Below are 19,738 nucleotides of genomic sequence, written 5' to 3' on the forward strand. Positions count from 1 at the left end.
AAATTATTAATATATTATTTGCATTAATGAAAAATACTTATAAGTTGACCTTAATTATACTCAGTATAAATAAAGGCCCATTCATCCAATGATAGTCCCTGCAATAAGTATTTTATTTCAAATTCAGGAAAGGTGCCTAACAATTTTTAGGAGGAAATATTTAACTCATAAAGGCCTTTCTTACTTAATCAGTTGCTAATAATATTACCACAATGAGAATTTGATGGAAGAAGGACTGAGTAAAGGCTGAGCAAAGCTGTTATGATAGATCAGGTTTCAGTGGATCATACGATGCAAAATGGTGTGGTTTGTTTTGTTACATGAGTTACACAATGTCTTGGTTACAACAGAGGATAATTCTGAGTCATATTGTTAAAGCTACAATATAGTTGTAAAAGGAGTTCCTGATTGAAACCTTTGGACATCAGTAAAGTCTAGTCTATATACAGAGTTGTACCAATTTAACTAAAGGTGTGATTTTACACCAATTTAGTTAAACCCGCACAATTTTGTGAGTAGACACTCTTATGTCAGTTTAAACCTGGCGTATATTGGTTTATCTTATGTCAGTACATGTGCAGATACATGATAAACCAATATAACCAGTTTTAAACTGATATAATGGAGTCCACACACAAAAATTTCACTGGTTTAACTAAACCAATTTAAGTTAAGCCGGTGCAATTTCTAAGTGTAGACAAGTTCTTATTGGGATTGGAGATGGAATTACACTTTATCACTCTCTCTGCTTTTACCCTTTGCACGTGGCACGAGAGAGCCACTTAGAAAATTGGGAACAGAATGATATTACAATAATACTGAAAAGAAAAATCAAGTTTATTTGAAGATGTAAAGTGTCCCTCATTTTTATTTTCAAAGGTTGTGATCATGATCCTGCAGTCCTCCCTCTGTGTTTTGTAAGACCTAGGTAATTCTGTATGCAACATGAGAGATGGGAAATTTGTTATAACAAAACCAACAAGACTTAGATTTTTTATATTGGGCTGTATTCACTATAGTTTTGAGGCATATCCGTAAGGCTATTATACTAATGACTTGAGGGATCTTCTTGTTTTTGAATAATAACTATATACTATATTCTGAGTGAATGGATTTTTGTTGGCAATTTGTCATGGATAGAGTAGATCTGCTGCTGCAGGTATTGTTTGAGCACCTGGTTGACATGTTCTGATTGACCATCTATCGGGGGGAGGGAGGCGCGTGGATGCACGGTGCCGGATATCCAGGAGGTAGTTCGCCTCCTTCCAGAACCTGGATATAACCTGTGAGCCACAGTTTCTAGCAAGATGGTCAGGAAGGGCATCGAGGCAGAAGACGTGCAAAGAGAAGGCGGGTGGTAGTTTTCACACTCAGGAGATGTGTGCCTTTTATAAAATGGGCCATTTTGGTGAGTGGCCTTCAGATTTGGGTAGTTCCACTATAAAGTCAAGAGCTATGTGCAACCAGGGCTGGAAAAGGGTCTTGGATGGCATTTGGAGGTCACAAGGTCTGCTCAGGAGTGTTTTTGTTCTAGCACAGTTGCCGCAGGATTGGACATCATCCCGCATTTGTGGCCACCAGAGTAAGTGTGCCACAGCATGCAAAGTCTTGAATTGTCCAAAGTGACCTGCCAAGGGGGTGTCATGAAATATGCACAGCACCTCATCTTGGAGGAGCATTGGGGACATGTAGGTGGCTGTTGACATGAAGGTGGTCACTGACCCAGAAATAGTGCTGTAAGGTAGTACATGGGAGACCTTCCTTGGATGAGGTTACAAGTTAAAAAATTTTTTTGGAAGGGCTGCTGGGCATATGCTAAGAAAGTCTAGGGCTACAGATCCATAAATGAAATGATGTGGTTTAAATATGTCAGGTGGCGATTCTTCAGGATTTAGCAGGTTCTATATAATATTCCCCTTTCCATGAACAGTCTTGCTGTTCTTGTTGCATGGGTGGTATGTGAGTATGAAACTGAATCTTAAAAAGAATAGGACCCAGTATAACTGACCCTGGTTTAGTGCCTTGGCAGATCATAGGTATTCTAGATTCTTATGGTCTATTAAGACTATGATGGGGTGTTTGGCCCTCTCAACATAGTGTCACCTTGTCTCAAATCCAGTCTTGATAGCAAGTAACTCCTTGTCTGCTATTTCATAATTATGTTCGGCTGGAGTACGTTTTTGTGAAAAATACACACACGGGGCCCCATTCTTTGGGGTAGTAGTACCATGATGGCAACATCAGAGGCATCAGGATCACGGGTTAGTCAGGATCAAGGTGGACCATCACTGGGGCAGACATGAAAGCTATATTCACACATTCAAAGTCTTGGTGGGCCTCTGCAGGCCAGTGAAATCTTGCAAGTTTACAGAGGATGGCAGTTATTGGGGCTGCGACCTCTGAGAAATTTGGAATAAATCTTCTGTAAAAGTTGGCAAACCCCATGAATTTTTGGATGTCTCGAATGCTCTGGATTCTGTCCAATCCCAAATTGCTGATGCTTTCTGAGAATTCATCCGTAGTTCATCAGATGATAGGATGAACCCCAAACATTTGCATATCTGATCAATCATCTGTCACTTTTCCAGTTTTGCATGCTATCTGTGCTGGTGCAATTGTGTAAGAGTTTCAAGGGCATGATGGTTGTGGCTTGCTTGATCACTGGAGTAGATTAAAATATTTAAGATATCCTAGATCCAGTTGGTGGTGGCATATCTCCAAATATGTCTTTGACAAGGTGTTGGAAAGTGGCAGTGGCACTGATGAGTCCAAAGGGCATTACCAAATATTCGAAGTGTGCAAACCTAATTCTAAAGGCTGTCTTCCACTTATCCCCCGTTCTGATCTGAGTATAAAGGGGGACAGAATGAAGTGCTAGAGTCTCTTTGTCTCTTCCCACTCCATCCCCAACCACCATATCTGTATTCTGGTATGGAGCTATTAAATGTATCCAAATAAATGTAAATTTATGCAGATATATGCAAATCTATAATCCATTGGCTTTCATTCTGAGAATGTTGGAAGTATGGACTACTTAAAGCTAAGCATGTGCATAATTGTTCACAGGATCGGGCCCCTAGGTTGTAGGTAGTTTGGGGTAGAGACTGCATCTTTGAATTTGTTTGTACAGCCTCCTTCACAGTGTTGTCTGATCTTGATTGTGGCCTCTGGGTGCTACTGCAATATAAATATTAAATAATAGAGACACACCCCAGGACAGCTGAGACAGAAATACAAAACCTTTTTCTGCTTGACAGCATTTAAGTGTTTTTATGTGAGTACTAAAACCTATCAAACAGATAACAAAAAAATAGGGATAGTTTAGTCCAGACAGACAATTTCAACTAATTCTTGCTCACAGATGCACTATTGCCAACCCAAAGTGTTAACAAATCATGAATTATACCCCAGAAAATCAGAAGATTGACTTGGAAACAAATAATATATTTTGGTTTCTTTATATTTGCTTTCTGGTTTTTGAATCTGTAGGATTTGTATTTACACAGTTTTCCCCACAATCGTGATGGTCAGAAACTTTTTTTTTTAAATAGAAGTGAGATTCTCATATAATCGGATAACTCCAAATGTTGGGGTTTAAAAAACACACAAAACAATTTGCGAGTTGGCAAAACTGTCAGACTACTGGACAAATGAGCTCTGAAAACACACACTAAAAACATTAAAAAGCAACAGAGGGTCCTGTGGCACCTTTAAGACTAACAGGAGTATTGGGAGCATAAGCTTTCGTGGGTAAGAACCTCACTTCTTCAGATGCAAGTAATGGAAATCTCCAGAGGCAGGTATAAATCAGTATGGAGATAACGAGGTTAGTTCAATCAGGGAGGGTGAGGTGCTCTGCTAGCAGTTGAGGTGTGAACACCAAGGGAGGAGAAACTGCTTCTGTAGTTGGATAGCCATTCACAGTCTTTGTTTAATCCTGATCTGAAGGTGTCAAATTTGCAAATGAACTGGAGCTCAGCAGTTTCTCTTTGGAGTCTGGTCCTGAAGTTTTTTTGCTGTAAGATGGCTACCTTTACATCTGCTATTGTGTGGCCAGGGAGGTTGAAGTGTTCTCCTACAGGTTTTTGTATATTGCCATTCCTGATATCTGACTTGTGTCCATTTATCCTCTTGCGTAGTGACTGTCCAGTTTGGCCAATGTACATAGCAGAGGGGCATTGCTGGCATATGATGGCATATATAACATTGGTGGACATGCAGGTGAATGAGCCGGTGATGTTGTAGCTGATCTGGTTAGGTCCTGTGATGGTGTTGCTGGTGTAGATATGTGGGCAGAGTTGGCATCGAGGTTTGTTGCATGGGTTGGTTCCTGAGTTAGAGTTGTTATGGTGCGGTGCGTGGTTGCTGGTGAGAATATGCTTAAGGTTGGCGGGTTGTCTGTGGGCGAGGACTGGCCTGCCTCCCAAGGTCTGTGAAAGTGAGGGATCATTGTCCAGGATGGGTTGTAGATCACTGATGATGCGTTGGAGAGGTTTAAGCTGAGGACTGTAGGTGATGGCCAGTGGAGTTCTGTTGGTTTCTTTTTGGGGCCTGTCTTGTAGCAGGACGCTTCTGGGTACACGTCTGGCTCTGTTGATTTGTTTCTTTATTTCCTTGTGTGGGTATCGTAGTTTTGAGAATGCTTGGTGAAGATCTTGTAGGTGTTGGTCTCTGTCTGAGGGGTTGGAGCAGATGCGATTGTACCTCAGTGCTTGGCTGTAGACGATGGATCGTGTGGTGTGTCTGGGGTGGAAGCTGGAGGCATGAAGGTAGGCGTAACGGTCGGTGGGTTTTCGGTATAGGGTGGTGTTAACGTGGCCATCGCTTATTTGTATGGTGGTGTCTAGGAAGTGGACCTCCCGTGTAGATTGGTCCAGGCTGAGGTTGATGGTGGGGTGGAAGCTGTTGAAATTATGGTGGAATTCTTCCAGGGTCTCCTTCCCATGGGTCCAGATGATGAAGATGTCATCAATGTAGCGTAGGTAGAGAAGGGGCGTGAGTGGACGAGAGCTGAGGAAGCGTTGTTCCAGGTTAGCCATAAAAATGTTGGCATATTGTGGGGCCATGCGGGTGCCCATAGCGGTGCCACTGGTCTGGAGGTATATATTGTCACCAAATTTGAAATAATTGTGCGTGAGGATAAAGTCACAGAGCTCAGCAATAAGTTGTGCTGTGTCATCATCAGGGATACTGTTCCTGACAGCTTGTATTCCATCTGTGTGTGGGATGTTTGTGTAGAGAGCCTCTACATCCATGGTGGCTAGGATGGTGTTTTCTGGGAGGTCACCAATGCATTGTAGTTTTCTCAGGAAATCTGTGGTGTCACGGAGATAGCTGGGAGTGCTGGTGGCGTAGGGTCTGAGTAGGGAGTCCACATATTCCTGCCAGCATCAGGAATTCAAGAACCTGGAGTCAGACCCTTAGAATCATGAGACCAGCTTTTAAAATAATGCATTTTAATTTTCCCCTTTGTCTTTCTGAGCCTTTTAGGCATATTTGCTTCACATTTTCAAGCTTCTTCAACAACCATGAGGGATAGAAACTTTTTTTTTTAAATGAGAGCTGAGATTCTCAGACTGTCTCTCAACAGCTGAAGCTTGCCCCCCCCCCCCAGTTTTGCAAAAAAAAAAAAAAAAAAAAAACATTAGAGTTGGCAACACTAGTCTGAACCTCCTATCTAAGAAGCTGGGACCCTCTTCCCTTTTGCCGCATTTGGGAAGGGGAGAGCAGCCCCCAGATTGCAACCCCCTGGTGCAAATGACTTTCCACCAACTCAGCCTAAATGATCCTTTGCAGCTGATATAAATAATTGGTCCCCTCAGGTTCAGCGCACGCGTGGACGCGGGGGGGGTGTGCAGTCGCCCGCTGTAGCTAGACCATGGGGGGGAGGTGCTAGCCCTGCTGGTCGGCAGCATCCTCCCTCCCTCCCTCCACGCCCCTTTCCCCTGGGTGGGGGGGCGAGTTAACTGGCCCAAAACCCTAACCTTGTAGGAGGCAGTTAGCGCGGGCACGGTGAAGAAGGATCAAACGGTCCCCGCCTAACAGTTCATGCAGCCTGTGAGCCCCGCCCCGCCTCTCGCGCTAGTGCCGCGAGCCGGCCCCTGTGTTAGCCACGCTAGTCCTTAGGCTGGCTACTCTGATTGGTCTTCTGGGTGACCAATAGCGAGAGAGAGCGCATCTCCAGGCCAATGGGAGCAGGGTGCCGGGGCTCGTAGGCGGAGCTACTTTATGAATCAGCGGGGTAGGGGACGAGAGGTAGGAGGGAGGTCAGAAAAGAGCAGCGCTGGCGCAGGCTGTTCTCTCCGCCGCTTTACTTTCCTGCGTGGCAGCTCCCCCCCTTCTCCGGCAGCGAGTCCTCATTCCCCATGGCGGCGGCCGCGGCGCTGCTGCTGCTGTGCGCGTGGTCGCTCCCGTGCGGGGCCCCAGCCTCCCCCAAGGCCGTGACGACCCGTTTGGCGGCGAAGTGGCCGGCGACCTCCCTGCTGCTGGAGGCGAGGTGCGTGCGGGTAACACGCTCCCGCGCCGCGGGGCCCGGGCCGGGGAGCGGACGCGGCCTGTGGGGCATTGGGGATTCCTGGCTTCAGCGACGGAGACTCTCGCTCTCCGGTGGCGCTTCCCCCTCGAGAGGGAGGACGAGGCCCCCTATAATACGAGTTTTGTCTTGGGCGTGGCAAGTTTTTGTGGTTGTCCAATAAGTGTGGGTGCTCCTTTTGAGACCTCTCTGCCGTCACATCTGATGAAGTGGGTATTCACCTACGAAAGCTTATGCTCCAATACATGTTAGTCTATAAAATACACAGGACTCTTTGTGCTTTTTACAGATCTAGACTAACGCGGCCACCTCTCTGATACTTGCTGCCTCTCAGTACTAACCCCCAATTTAGTAGTTACTGCAGGGAAGGAAAAAAAAAAAAAAGAGGGCATTGCCCTACTGGGACAGACCTACGGTCTGTTCAGTCGAGTATCCTCTTTCTGATAAATGCCAGTATGGGTGGATGTTTTAGAGCAGGGGTCGGCAACCTTTCAGAAGTGGTGTGCCGAGTCTTCATTTATTCACTCTAATTTAAGGTTTTGTGTGCCAGTAATACATTTTAATGTTTTTAGAAGGTCTCTTTCTATAAGTCTAGAATATATAAGTAAACTATTATTGTATGTAAAGTAAATAAGGTTTTTAAAATGTTTAAGAAGCTTCATTTAAAATTAAATTAAAATGCAGAGCCCCCTGGACCGGTGGCCAGGACCTGGGCAGTGTGAGTGCCACTGAAAATCAGCTCGTGTGCCGCCTTCGGCACGTGTGCCATAGGTTGCCTACCCCTGTTTTAGAGGAAGGTGCGAAATGTGATTATTTGCCTCCTTTTTCTCATTGGAAAAAGCATCTCCTAATCCCTAATGGTTAATGATTGAATTAAGGCCTGAAACATTGGCTGTGGTCTCTTAATTGAGATGTATCTGACCTAATACTTCCCACTGGCATAGCAGTTCACATCTTTAAGGGGCATACATGGATGCTATTTATATGTTGGCTATTTATATAGCGCTATGGTTCTATGAGTTAACAAATTATCATTTTTAACGTATAGTACATAAAAGTTGTTATATTTTCCCCTACTCACATGTTTTACAGGTCAGACTGAGGAGCAACAAGCAGCTAATCTACATAAAGCTGAAAACCCCCATCTTCCTAATAAAATAACTTTCCCCTCCCAAATGCAGCAAAGGCATATCAAGTAAAGGGTGGATAAATGTGTGTAGTTTTAATATTACTAAAACAAAACCAACACACTTAAAGTGATACTGTTAGCTTGAAATCTCCTCAGTTTCAAAACATGAGAAACGTAGTTTCCAGTACTATATATGCCCTTTACAGCCTCCATCACTAAATATGGATTTACAATTGTACTTACCCATTTTTATAACTTTTATCTCCCCTCTTGCTGTGTGAAAGACTCATAAAAAGGGGAAACTGATTAATTGACTGCTATGTACATTTACAGCTCGTCTTCTATAAACATTGGAAACAAAGTAGTAAATTTTCAGTTGATGATGTCCTTTTAACAATAGAAGTGTGATTAGAAAGAGTGACATGGGTTAAATTGAGAGGACTTCAGTTCTTTGCAATAAAACCAATAATTGTCCTCCACTATTGTGGTAGCAACAAACTATCCATCTTTAAAGGCTCTGTGTAGGTTGGAGACCACCCGTGGATCTCCAGCTAGGTTATTGTCACTGATACAGTTTTGTAACTAATTAAAAATTCTCAACTGATCAAATGTGCATTTTCATTTTTGGAAAGCAAATATAGAAAAAATGTGTGTGTTTAATTGCATATGTATATTCTGTATGTTGACATGTATGTGAAACAAAAGTAAAATAGACTATAAGTTTCATCTATTCCTGTAAACGGTACTAATCTAATTTTACTGTGCAGATCTGATTGCTGAGCTTGAGTCACACTGAAAGCATTTGGTTCTGACTTACTTTAACTGAAAAAAGATACAACTAGGTCAGCGTTCATTATTTTGCCATAGAAGCTTGCAAGACTACAGTTTAATACTTAGCACTCCTATAGTGCTATATAATTTCAAAGTAGCATAGTGTAGATTTTTACTGTGCTGTATACTTAAACAAAAATCACATATGGACAAATTAATTTTATTTATTTTTAAACAGTGAATTTATTGCAGAAGAAGGTAATGAGAAGTTTTGGCAGTTTTTGGAAACTGTACAAGAATTAACAATTTATAAGAAAAGAGGTAAGTAATTAAAAAGCATGTTTTAATCAGACACTACCGCCTTGTACTAAATATAATTGTAATCTTCTCATTAACAGATTAATTTTAGTTATGCAAAGACTCACTCTTCAGCTGCTCCTTGGTAGAGGCTCTTTTTCCACAGTGACAACATCTTATTTTGTTCAGGTGCATCACCTTTACATGACTGCTTAAAGCTTGTTTTGGCTTCAAATATAGCTGCCCGAGCACACAATGCTGCTAGAGACAATGTCTGACGTTGCCTAGCCTGTCTGTCTGATATATGGTATGATGTGACCTTGAGATCATTGCGAATGCTCAGCATATTTTCCTTTTGGGGAGGTTTCTACCCTATGTGAGGGCTCTGAAATAGAGCTTGTTCAGGGAATTCAAGAGGGACAGGAGTGCAAGAAGGGAGTCTTACTAAGAAGGGTTTCTGCTGATCCCAGATGCCTTTGGTGAAGCTAATTTTTGCACGTGAATATTTACTCTAGAAACACTTTTTTCTATGAAAAAAATTGTTACACTCAGCAAGAGTTATGAGTGGTTTCTTGGACCATCGGGTGTCTCTGATGAACCTAATATCCTGAAGTACTCGATCATAAACCAATTAAACTCACATGGCCACAAAACATAATGATTATCATCTATATAGATACTGCAATGTTGATTAAAATAGTAAAATTAAAAGAAAAATACTAGTTATGCATAATATGGAAAGAAATAAAGGGCAGATTTACAGCTAGTTGAATTCCCAAGCCATTTAAAAAGTAGTTATATTAAAGTTTATTTAGAGTTGAATTAAAACCCTCTGATCCAACCTGAGTAAGGGGCTGTACTGTCCCAGGAGCCAGACAGGAACAGTTTGTGACTGACAGTCCAAGTCGGCTGAGAACATCACTGTATCTTCTATTAAATATAAACAAAAAAACAGATGTAACAAAGCTCTATTTTCCATTTCCTGTTAAAGGATTTTCTTTAGCTAATTACAATAAGATTGAATTGCATCTTTATTTAGAGGTGGTAGAATGACTTGTACAACTTGAGTGTTCGTACTACCCATTAAGTCAGAGGTCCCCCAAAGTGGGGTGCACCCCCTACCAGAGCTACGGTGAATCGAGATGACCTGCTTTGGAGGGCCCCATGCTTCGTGAGGAGGTGGGCAGGGAGGTGAGGCGGGCGGGGGACAAGGAGGAGCCCCCGTGCCAATCTCCCCTCAGTGTCTCCTGCCTGCTGGCAGGCCCCACCGATCAGCGCCTACTGTCAATCAGCTGTTTGGTGGTGGGGTGGGGCCTTGAGGTAAGGGGTGGAGAGGGGGCAGGGCCTGAGTGGAGCCAAGGGGGAGCACCCCCCGTCAGAAACTTGGTGCCTATGTCCCAGGCCCTGCACTCCCCTAAGGATGGCCCTGCATTAAGTCATGGGGAGAGGAGGACAGATGCTGGGAAAAACAAAGGTATTGTCAAAAGTATTTTCAAAATCAGTCATGAAATGTGGTGTGTAAGGATACAATAAATGGAAAAACAAGAGAAGCTACACAACTTGTTTTTTACATCCTTCTGGAAGAGGAGATGAAGACTGAAGATCTTAATTTACAGGAATTGAAGCCCCTATAATTAATAATCATGGGTGACTAACAATGTAGATATCTGAGCATAAATCTGAATCCATGTTTAGCTATATTTATCACTTAAGTTATATAGAGAACAGTTGTATGACTGAGGACGTAGAGACAGAAAACTGTAGGTATATAAATTATGGCTGGTGGATTTGCATCCCAGCCCATTGGCAAGTATTTATGAAGAGTGTTGGAGAACTAGGCAAGATACTACAGGGTTGGAAAAAACACAAACATGGAAGCTTTATTTTTAAAAGATAAAAAGACCTAATAGTCATCTGGTAAGTCTAATTTTAAAACTTGGTAAGATGATAGAACCAGTATTGAGAGAGAAATCATTATGAGTGTAATGGAATCAGTAGCGGTGAGGAATTTGGGCACAAATTAAAAATAATGCCTGAGAAACTTTATCATTTTTGTATGTAATTAATGACAAAGTTAGTGGATAAAAAGGGATTCAGGCAGAGCAATATGTATGGAATTTGGTGAAACCTTTGAGTGATACATTGTCTCACATTTGTATTCAATAAATGTTCAAAATGGCTGGGGCTTGAGCAGGGATCCTAGTTTTCTGTGATTTAAAAAAAAAAAAACCAATTCTCTGGGGAAAAAAATGTAAAATCTTTTTCCACATTAAAATGAAATGTTGAACTTTAGTTTTCCCTAGCCAAAATACGTATAGGTTTCAGTTTAACACAACGTTGTATTGATATATTTACAATTTTTAAGCAAGTTCAAAGCCTACCAGTGCTATCAATCATAATAAAATTAATAGAATTGCTCTCCTGCCATGCCTTATTTCTGCGCTGCTGCTGGCGGTGGTGCTGCCTTCAGCGCTGGGTGCCCAGCCAGCGGCTGCCACTCTGTGCCGCCACCACCAGCAGTTTCTCAGCCCCCCCAGAATACATTCTGTGCCCCCCCAGTATGAGAATCTCTAGAATAAGTGACAGTGGTACTTGTTGTACAGTTTAGTAAATAGTTAATGTTTTTATTTTTTTCACAAAATATAAAAGCTAAAGACTCTCTGCAAAAATGCAAATTTCATGTTTTTCCACAGCAAACATTTCTAGGCTCCTTGGACATGAGTGATGTTACATGGATGGAAAACTGGTCAAAGGACAATAAACAAAATGCATTGTATTAAGTCAGAGGAAAATATCCTGGCAGCGCAGGCAGATATATTGCATATCACGTCTGCTGCATCTTGACACCTTCATTCCGTGATCTGGAAAGGGGTAAATAATATGTTAAATCTGGCACTTTGTGTAATGCAGATTTAGGCTGCATATAGAGTCGTCATATCATAGGACATAAAGATATTAAAATAATTTAAAGATATGCAAGATTGAAAGGGTTAAAACTTTCTACATTTAACACCCAAACAAATATTTTTAAAACTCTCTAAAAGTTAGTGTGGGAGTACACATTTTGGGTATGCAGTCAGTTCCCCCCTGTTACATGGCAGTATTTGCTTTTTATCCCAACTACTTTTCATCACCCCTTCAGTCTTAAACTTTGCCACTTAAATCTTAAAATGAACATAGAACAATATAAAAACTGATAGTCACTTTTTCTCTGAAATAAATTTGCAACATATGTCAACAGATCACTAACATCCAAAATTATTCACTATGGTTAGGGGACTGGTTATGTCTTCAGAGTTAAGCGGGTGCTTAAGTGCTTTTCTGGATTGTGGCCCTATTCACTACTAAACAGTGCATACACTTGTTACACAGATGTCAATCTTCCATATTCAAGGCAGAATATTATGCTCCTGCAATTTAATACAACCCAATATGCCAAAAAAAAAAAAGCAAGTATTCCAATTATTTCTAGTGAGCAAAGAGTGAGAGAATTAAAAAAACATTAAGCTTGTGTACCACCAGCAGTACACACACTAGTTTTGGGAATCCCTGCTGTAAATGACAGATTTGGGTTGGTGATGGAAACAGAGAGGAGAGACTTTTGTGAGGAGTTGCCTGATACTTTGTTAGTTGGCAAAGTCAGGTTTCTTAATCTTCCAGGCACATTGCAAAAGCCCCCAGATCTTTTGAGGCTATTTGGGCAGAGGTGTATTGAGGATGAGGATTGAAGATGTGATAAATTGAAACGAAAGACTAAGAAACTGTATTTCAAGAGATGCACTTACTGCCCTGCTGATTTATTGCTTTAGATGCATGTTTGTGTTTGGCCTCTCTCTCACTCTTGTTACTCCATAATCAGCACCTTTACCAGGTCCAGAAAGGAGCATCAGAATTTCTTCCAAGCTATGCTGTTGCAGGAAGCATTACCAGCTAAACCTTCCAGCACTGAAGGGCCCGCCAGTGAGTGTTGAGCACCCACTATTTTTTTTCCGTGGGTACTCCAGTCCCAGAGCACCCACAGAGCCGGCACCTATATCTGGGAGGGCAGGCCCAGCTCCAACCCCTGCTTGGATTGAAAAGCTTATCAGAGTCCCAGTGCAGATGTCAGTCTCCTTTGCTGTAGCCAAACTTCAGGGACCAGTCATAATGATTCTGCATACATTGGATCCTCTTGAACATAAACACTTGATGTGAAAGAGACACTCACCTCTTGTGAGTGCGTCCTACTAACTGTGGAATCCTGCACTCTCCCTCCACTCCTGGCACTCCCTGTCAGCTGACAACCTGGCTAGGTAGCCTCCAGCCACGTCACACAGAGTCAATATGCATGAGTGAAACCCTTCTAAGGTACTCAAGTCCAAAACAAACACAAACAAAAGTCTTCCAATTCTCTGGCTCAAGCAGGATTCAGCCCCTCCTTCCTGAGAATGCCTTCTCTCTTCAGCCCCTCCTGTGCCCCTTTAAATCTAGCCCTTTTCTTTGGATTCTAGTAAAGAGTCTTGTTCCTCTTCCGGTCTTAGGCCACTTCCCCACTGGCTGGTGGAGGGCCCCAGGCCTACCCACTACTCCAGGTCCCAACCCAGGAACCCTGTAAACAGCACCTGGAATGTGTCCCACTCGGTCCCATCACCTTCACCTGTTACCTTAGGGTTACAGTCCTTGGGTTTTCTCCATCTGTTTCCTGCTTGAGCAGGATCTCTCCCATGCCTCCTTGCCTGGAGAGTTTCACAGTCATCCAACCCTTCCTCACCCTTCTGGTCCCAGCCAGGAATGCAGCTCCTTTTAACTGAGTCTGCTGGGCTCTGATTGGCTGCTTTCCTGCAGTCTTTCTAGGCAGCCATGGAGGACCTAACTACACTGCTTCTTTCCTGGAATGGGCTGTGGCAGGACCACAAAGCCTCCAGGAGGGGGCCTCAAATGTGCTGGTACCTCTCATCACACATGGCATCGTAGGTGTTGGCCTCTGCTAAAAGAGGCAGTCCTCAAGAGCATACCCCATAAGGATCTGGTACTTCTTATTTTGTGCACTGAAGTGCAAATCATTACACTGTGGCTCAGGTCATAGCAATAGCAATGGGTCATATTGAGAGCCAACACTGTAATGTGGATTTACACCCTAAACAGGATTATAAATCATGAGTTTCATACTTGACGCCTGATAGCACACATGATGCATCCCTGGATCTACAGTTACTGTGGCTCAGGTTCATTGAGTTAAGCCCCTGGAATGCCTTCATTTGGACTTGCCTTTGGATTGGGGGCCCCTTATGTTGCGTTGGTATCCTTGGTACTTAAAGATAAAAGGAAGAAGAGTAAAGCAGTGGGATTGATTCCTTCTTCTCTTTGTCTGGGAAAATAAAAACAAAAACAAAACAAAAAAGCCTTACAAGGCTAAACCCATTTCCTTAGCTATGCAAAACACTTTGCAGAACTTCCCGTTTTGATCCCTAATGGTGCTCTAGGAAATTTGTCTCGCCCCTTTCTGCTTTTCACTTAACTAAGCCATTGTTGTCACCCTTGGAAACTTCCTCATAGCAGGCCTTGGATCCACACTTGAATCCAGAATCAAACCATAACCAACTAGATGACTTTACTTGCCCTTCTTGTCCCAGGGAACAGCTCAGAAAGCTTTATTGGGATTCTCAGTTCCAGCCTTTCAGATTGTGAACCCACCCTCTTTAACCTATGGATTATGATAGGGAACTCCCTTCTTGATACTGGGAGGCACTACCATGGGCAGTGTAGCCATAATAACTTTCTCATAGGTATTTCTTTGTGTTTAAAAATGCTGAAGAAAGGCAACCACAAAAAGAATGGTCTCCCAGAAGGGTTCGAGGGAAAGGTCTTGTATGGGAACTGTTCTGCCCAGAGCTATCACTCTCACTGGTGCTACTAAGTACCTTTACTTGTCCTGAAGTCATTGTCTGAAGAAGAGCAACCTGGACCTGTAAAGTCTCTGGACATAAATAAGAATCTTGATGTACAAACTTCACCTGATGAGAGTGTAGGTGCACCATCTTCTTCTTCCCCACCAGAAGATATGCACTAATTTCATGAGCTCAAATTAAAAGATAGCTACTACCTTAAACTTTCTTTTGGTAACCTTAGCAGAAACCACACTCTTGTTTTTTTGATATTCTGGGTTCACCTTTCAGCAGTAAGTCTATTTTACCAGATCTAGATAATTCATTAGAGCTGGCAAAATATGTGTTTTAAATCCAACATGTGGGATGGCAATTTTTAAAGCAGAATCATAGATTCCGAGGCGAGAGAGGCCCATTGTGATCATCCAGTCTCACCTCCTGTGTAATACAGGCCATACAACTTCCCCAAAATAATTTGTAGTGCATGCCTTTTAGAAAAACATCCAGTCTTGATTTAAAAATTGCCAGTGATGGAGAATCCACCATGACCCTTGTTATATTGGTTACCTATATACCTTGTTCCAATGGTCATTTATCTTCACTGTTAAAAATGTATGCCTTATTTCCAGTCTTAATTTGGCTAGCTTCAGAGAAAGGTATAACACAATCCAGCCATTGGATTGTGTTATACCTTTCTCTGCTAGATTGAAGAGCCCATTATTAAATGTTTGTTCCTCATGTAGGTACTTAGATTTGTAATCATCACCCCCAACCTTCTTTTAATAAAGCTAAACAAATTGAGCTCCTTGAATCTTTCACTATAAGGCATGTTTTCTAATCCTGTAATCATTCCTGTGGCTCTTCTCGGAACCCTCTTCAGTTTATCGACACCCTTCTTGAATTGTGGGTTCCAGGACTGCACACAATATTTCAGCAGCAGTCACAGTAGTGCCAAATACAGAGATAAAATAATTTGTTTATCCCACTCGAGATTCCCTTGTTTAGCCCTTTTAGTTACAGCATCATACTGGAAGCTCATGTTCAACTGAATATCCACCATGACTCCCAAATCTTTTTCAGAGTCACTGCTTCCCGGGATAGAGTCCCCCATTCTGAAAGTAATCCAGATTGCTCTCTGTCCATGACTTATCCTCTTCATTATTTACCACTCCCCAAGTTTTTGTGTCATCTGCAAACTTTATCAGTGATGATTTTATGTTTTCTTCCAGATCATTGATAAATATGTTAAATAGCGTAGGTCACCAATCCCTGCTGACCCCACTAAAAGCAAACCTGCATGATGATAATTCCCCATTTAAAATGACATTTTGAGACCTATCTGTTAGCCATCTTTTAATCCATTAAATGTGTGCCATGTTAAATGTTATATCTTTTTTTTTTTTCTTCGAACTGTTGTATGGTAGCAAGTCAAATGCCTTACAGAAGTCTAAGTATATTAGATCAACACTTGTTATCAACGAAACTAGTAATCTCATCAAACAGATATGAAATTCGTTTGATAGAATCTATTTTCCATAAACCCCATGTTGATAGGCATCAATTATATTACCCTCCTTTAATTCTTTATTAATCCAGTCCCATATCAGTTGCTCCATTATCTTGCCTGGAATCAGTGTCAGACCTGCAGGCCGATAGCCACGTTGGTCATCCCGTCTACCCTATTTAAATATCGCCACAACATTAGCTTCTTCGAGTAGTATCCCTATGGGTGCTCCACTGTAGGTGTGTCTGCGCCCCTGCACTGCTGATTGGAAACTTCGGTAGCAGTCTGTCCCACCCGCACATGCACTGCTCCTCACCTGCCACAAGGCTTGCCAGCATGCACAGGCATTCCCTCTTCAGTTCCTTCTCAACCGTTCCTGGCTAGAGATCGTTAACGCTCTCTAGTTTTGTAAATTTTATCTTCCCTTGAAGCCTTTTCCTTTGTTACCTCATTTAAGAACATAAGAAAGGCCGTACCAGGTCAGACCAAAGGTCCATCTAGCCCAGTATCCTGTCTACCAACAGTGGCCAATGCCAGGTGCCCCAGAGGGAGTGAACCTAACAGGCAATGATCAAGTGATCTCTCTCCTGCCATCCATCTCCACCCTCTGACAGACAGAGGCTAGGACACCATTCCTTACCCGTCCTGGCTAATAGCCATTAATGGACTTAACCACCATGAATTTATCCAGTTCTGTTTTAAACTCTGTTATAGTCCTAGCCTTCACAACTTCCTCAGGTAAGGAGTTCCAGAAGTTGACTGTGCGCTGGGTGAAGAAGAACTTCCTTTTATTTGTTTTAAACCTGCTGCCTATTAATTTCATTTGATGATCCCTAGTTCTTGTATTATGGGAATAAGTAAATAACTTTTCCTTATCCACTTTCTCCACATCACTCATGATTTTTATATACCTCTATCATATCCCCCCTTAGTCTCCTCTTTTCCAAGCTGAAGAGTCCTAGCCTCTTTAATCTCTCCTCATATGGGATCCGTTCCAAACCTTTAATCATTTTAGTTGCCCTTTTCTGAACCTTTTCTAGTGCCAGTATAGCTTTTTTGAGATGAGGAGACCACATCTGTACGCAGTATTCGAGATGAGGGCGTACCATCGATTTATATAAGGGCAATAATATATTCTCAGTCTTATTCTCTATCCCCTTTTTAATGATTCCTAACATCCTGTTTGCTTTTTTGACCACCTCTGCACACTGCGTGGACATTTTCAGAGAACTATCCACGATGACTCCAAGATCTTTTTCCTGACTTGTTGTAGCTAAATTAGCCCCCATCATATTGTATGTATAGTTGGGGTTACTTTTTCCAATGTGCATTACTTTACATTTATCCACATTAAATTTCATTTGCCATTTTGTTGCCCAATCACTTAGTTTTGTGAGATCTTTTTGAAGTTCTTCACAGTCTGCTTTGGTCTTAACTATCTTCAGCAGTTTAGTATCATCTGCAAACTTTGCCACCTCACTGTTTACCCCTTTCTCCAGATCATTTATGAATAAGTTGAATAGGATCGGTCCGAGGACTGACCCTTGGTGAACACCACTAGTTACCCCTCTCCATTCTGAGAATTTACCATTAATTCCTACCCTTTGTTCCCTGTCTTTTAACCAGTTCTCAATCCATGAAAGGACCTTCCCTTTTATCCCATGGCAGCTTAATTTACATAAGAGCCTTTGGTGAGGGACCTTGTCAAAGGCTTTCTGGAAATCTAAGTACACTATGTCCACTGGATTCCCCCTTGTCCACATGTTTGTTGACCCCTTCAAAGAATTCTAATAGATTAGTAAGACACGATTTCCCTTTACAGAAACCATGTTGACTATTGCTCAACAGTTTGTTTTTCTATGTGTCGGAAAATTTTATTCTTAAGTATTGTTTCGACTAATTTGCCTGGTACAGACGTTAGACTTACCGGTCTGTAATTGCCGGGATCACCTCTAGAGCCCTTTTTAAATATTGGTGTTACATTAGCTAACTTCCAGTCATTGGGTACAGAAGCCGATTTAAAGGACAGGTTACAAATCTTAGTTAACAGTTCCGCAACTTCACATTTGAGTTCTTTCAGAACTCTAGGGTGAATGCCATCTGGTCCCGGTGACTTGTTAATGTTAAATTTATCAATTAATTCCAAAACCTCCTCTAGTGACACTTCAATCCATGACAGTTCCTCAGATTTGTCACCTACAAAAGCCAGCTCAGATTTGGGAATCTCCCTAACATCCTCAGCTATGAAGACTGAAGCAAAGATTCCATTTAGTTTCTCCGCAATGACTTTATCGTCTTTAAGCGCTCCTTTTGTATCTCGATCATCAAGGGGCCCCACTGGTTGTTTAGCAGGCTTCCTGCTTCTGATGTACTTAAAAAACATTTTGTTATTACCTTTGGAGTTTTTGGCTAGCCGTTCTTCAAACTCCTCTTTGGCTTTTCTTATTACATACTTGCACTTAATTTGGCAGTGTTTATGCTCCTTTCTATTTGCCTCACTAGGATTTGACTTCCACTTTTTAAAGGAAGTCTTTTTATCTCTCACTGCTTCTTTTACATGGTTGTTAAGCCACGGTGGCTCTTTTTTAGTTCTTTTACTGTGTTTCTTAATTTGGGGTATACCTTGAAGTTGGGCCTCTGTTATGGTGTCTTTAAAAAGCGCCCATGCAGCTTGAAGGGATTTCACTTTAGTCACTGTACTTTTTAACTTCTGTTTCACTAACCCCCTCATGTTTGCATAGTTCCCCCTTTTGAAATTAAATGCCACAGTGTTGGGCTGTTAAGATGTTCTTCCCACCACAGGGATGTTAAATGTTATTATACTATGGTCACTTTTTCCAAGCAGTCCTGTTCCAAGCGGTCCAACCAGCTCCTTTGCTCCACTCAGGACTAAATCTAGAGTTGCCTCTCCCCTTGTGGGTTCCCGTACCAGCTGCTCCAAGAAGCAGTCATTTAAAGTATCGAGAAATTTTGTCTCTCCATTTCGTCCTGAGGTGACATGTTCCCAGTCAATATGGGGATAATTGAAATCCCCCACTATTATTGAGTTCTTAATTTTGATAGCCTCTCTAATTTCCCTTAGCATTTCATCATCACTATCACCGTCCTGGTCAGGTGGTCGATAATAGATCCCTAATGTTATATTCTTATTAGAGCATGAAATTTCTATCCATAGAGATTCTATGGAACATGCGGATTTGCTTAAGATTTTTACTTCATTTGATTCTACATTTTCTTTCACATATAGTGCCACTCCCCCCCCTGCACGACCTGTTCTGTCCTTCCGATGTATTTTGTACCCCGGAATGATTGTGTCCCATTGATTGCTCTCAGTCCACCAGGTTTCTGTGATGCCTATTATATCAATATCCTCCTTTATCACAAGGCACTCTAGTTCACCCATCTTATTATTTAGACTTCTAGCATTTGTGTACAAGCACTTTAAAAACTTGTCACTGTTTATTTGTCTGCCCTTTTCTGATGTGTCAGATTCTTTTTTATGTGAATGTTTATCATCTGATCTGGCCCCTACTTTATCCTCTTCCATCCTCTGCTCCTGACTATAACCTGGAGATTCTCTATTACTAGACTCTCCCCTAAGAGAAGTCTCTGTCTGATCCATATGCTCCTCTGCAGCAGTC

At 42.0% G+C, this 19,738-nt stretch overlaps 1 protein-coding gene across 1 annotated transcript in view; it reads left to right on the forward strand.

The window, feature by feature from the left end:
* The first annotated feature begins 6,267 nt into the window (after nt 1-6,267).
* UGGT2 (UDP-glucose glycoprotein glucosyltransferase 2) overlaps nt 6,268-19,738 on the forward strand; it is a 267,640-nt gene continuing 254,169 nt past the window's right edge. Inside the window, exons 1-2 of the mRNA XM_065407070.1 lie at nt 6,268-6,496; nt 8,671-8,753. Coding sequence (XP_065263142.1) covers nt 6,366-6,496; nt 8,671-8,753 — 214 coding nt within the window. The 5' untranslated portion in view covers nt 6,268-6,365. The remainder of the gene's footprint in view (nt 6,497-8,670; nt 8,754-19,738) is intronic.

Source organism: Emys orbicularis, chromosome 1 (genome assembly GCF_028017835.1).
Source record: "Emys orbicularis isolate rEmyOrb1 chromosome 1, rEmyOrb1.hap1, whole genome shotgun sequence".
Classification (NCBI taxonomy): Eukaryota; Metazoa; Chordata; order Testudines; family Emydidae; genus Emys; species Emys orbicularis.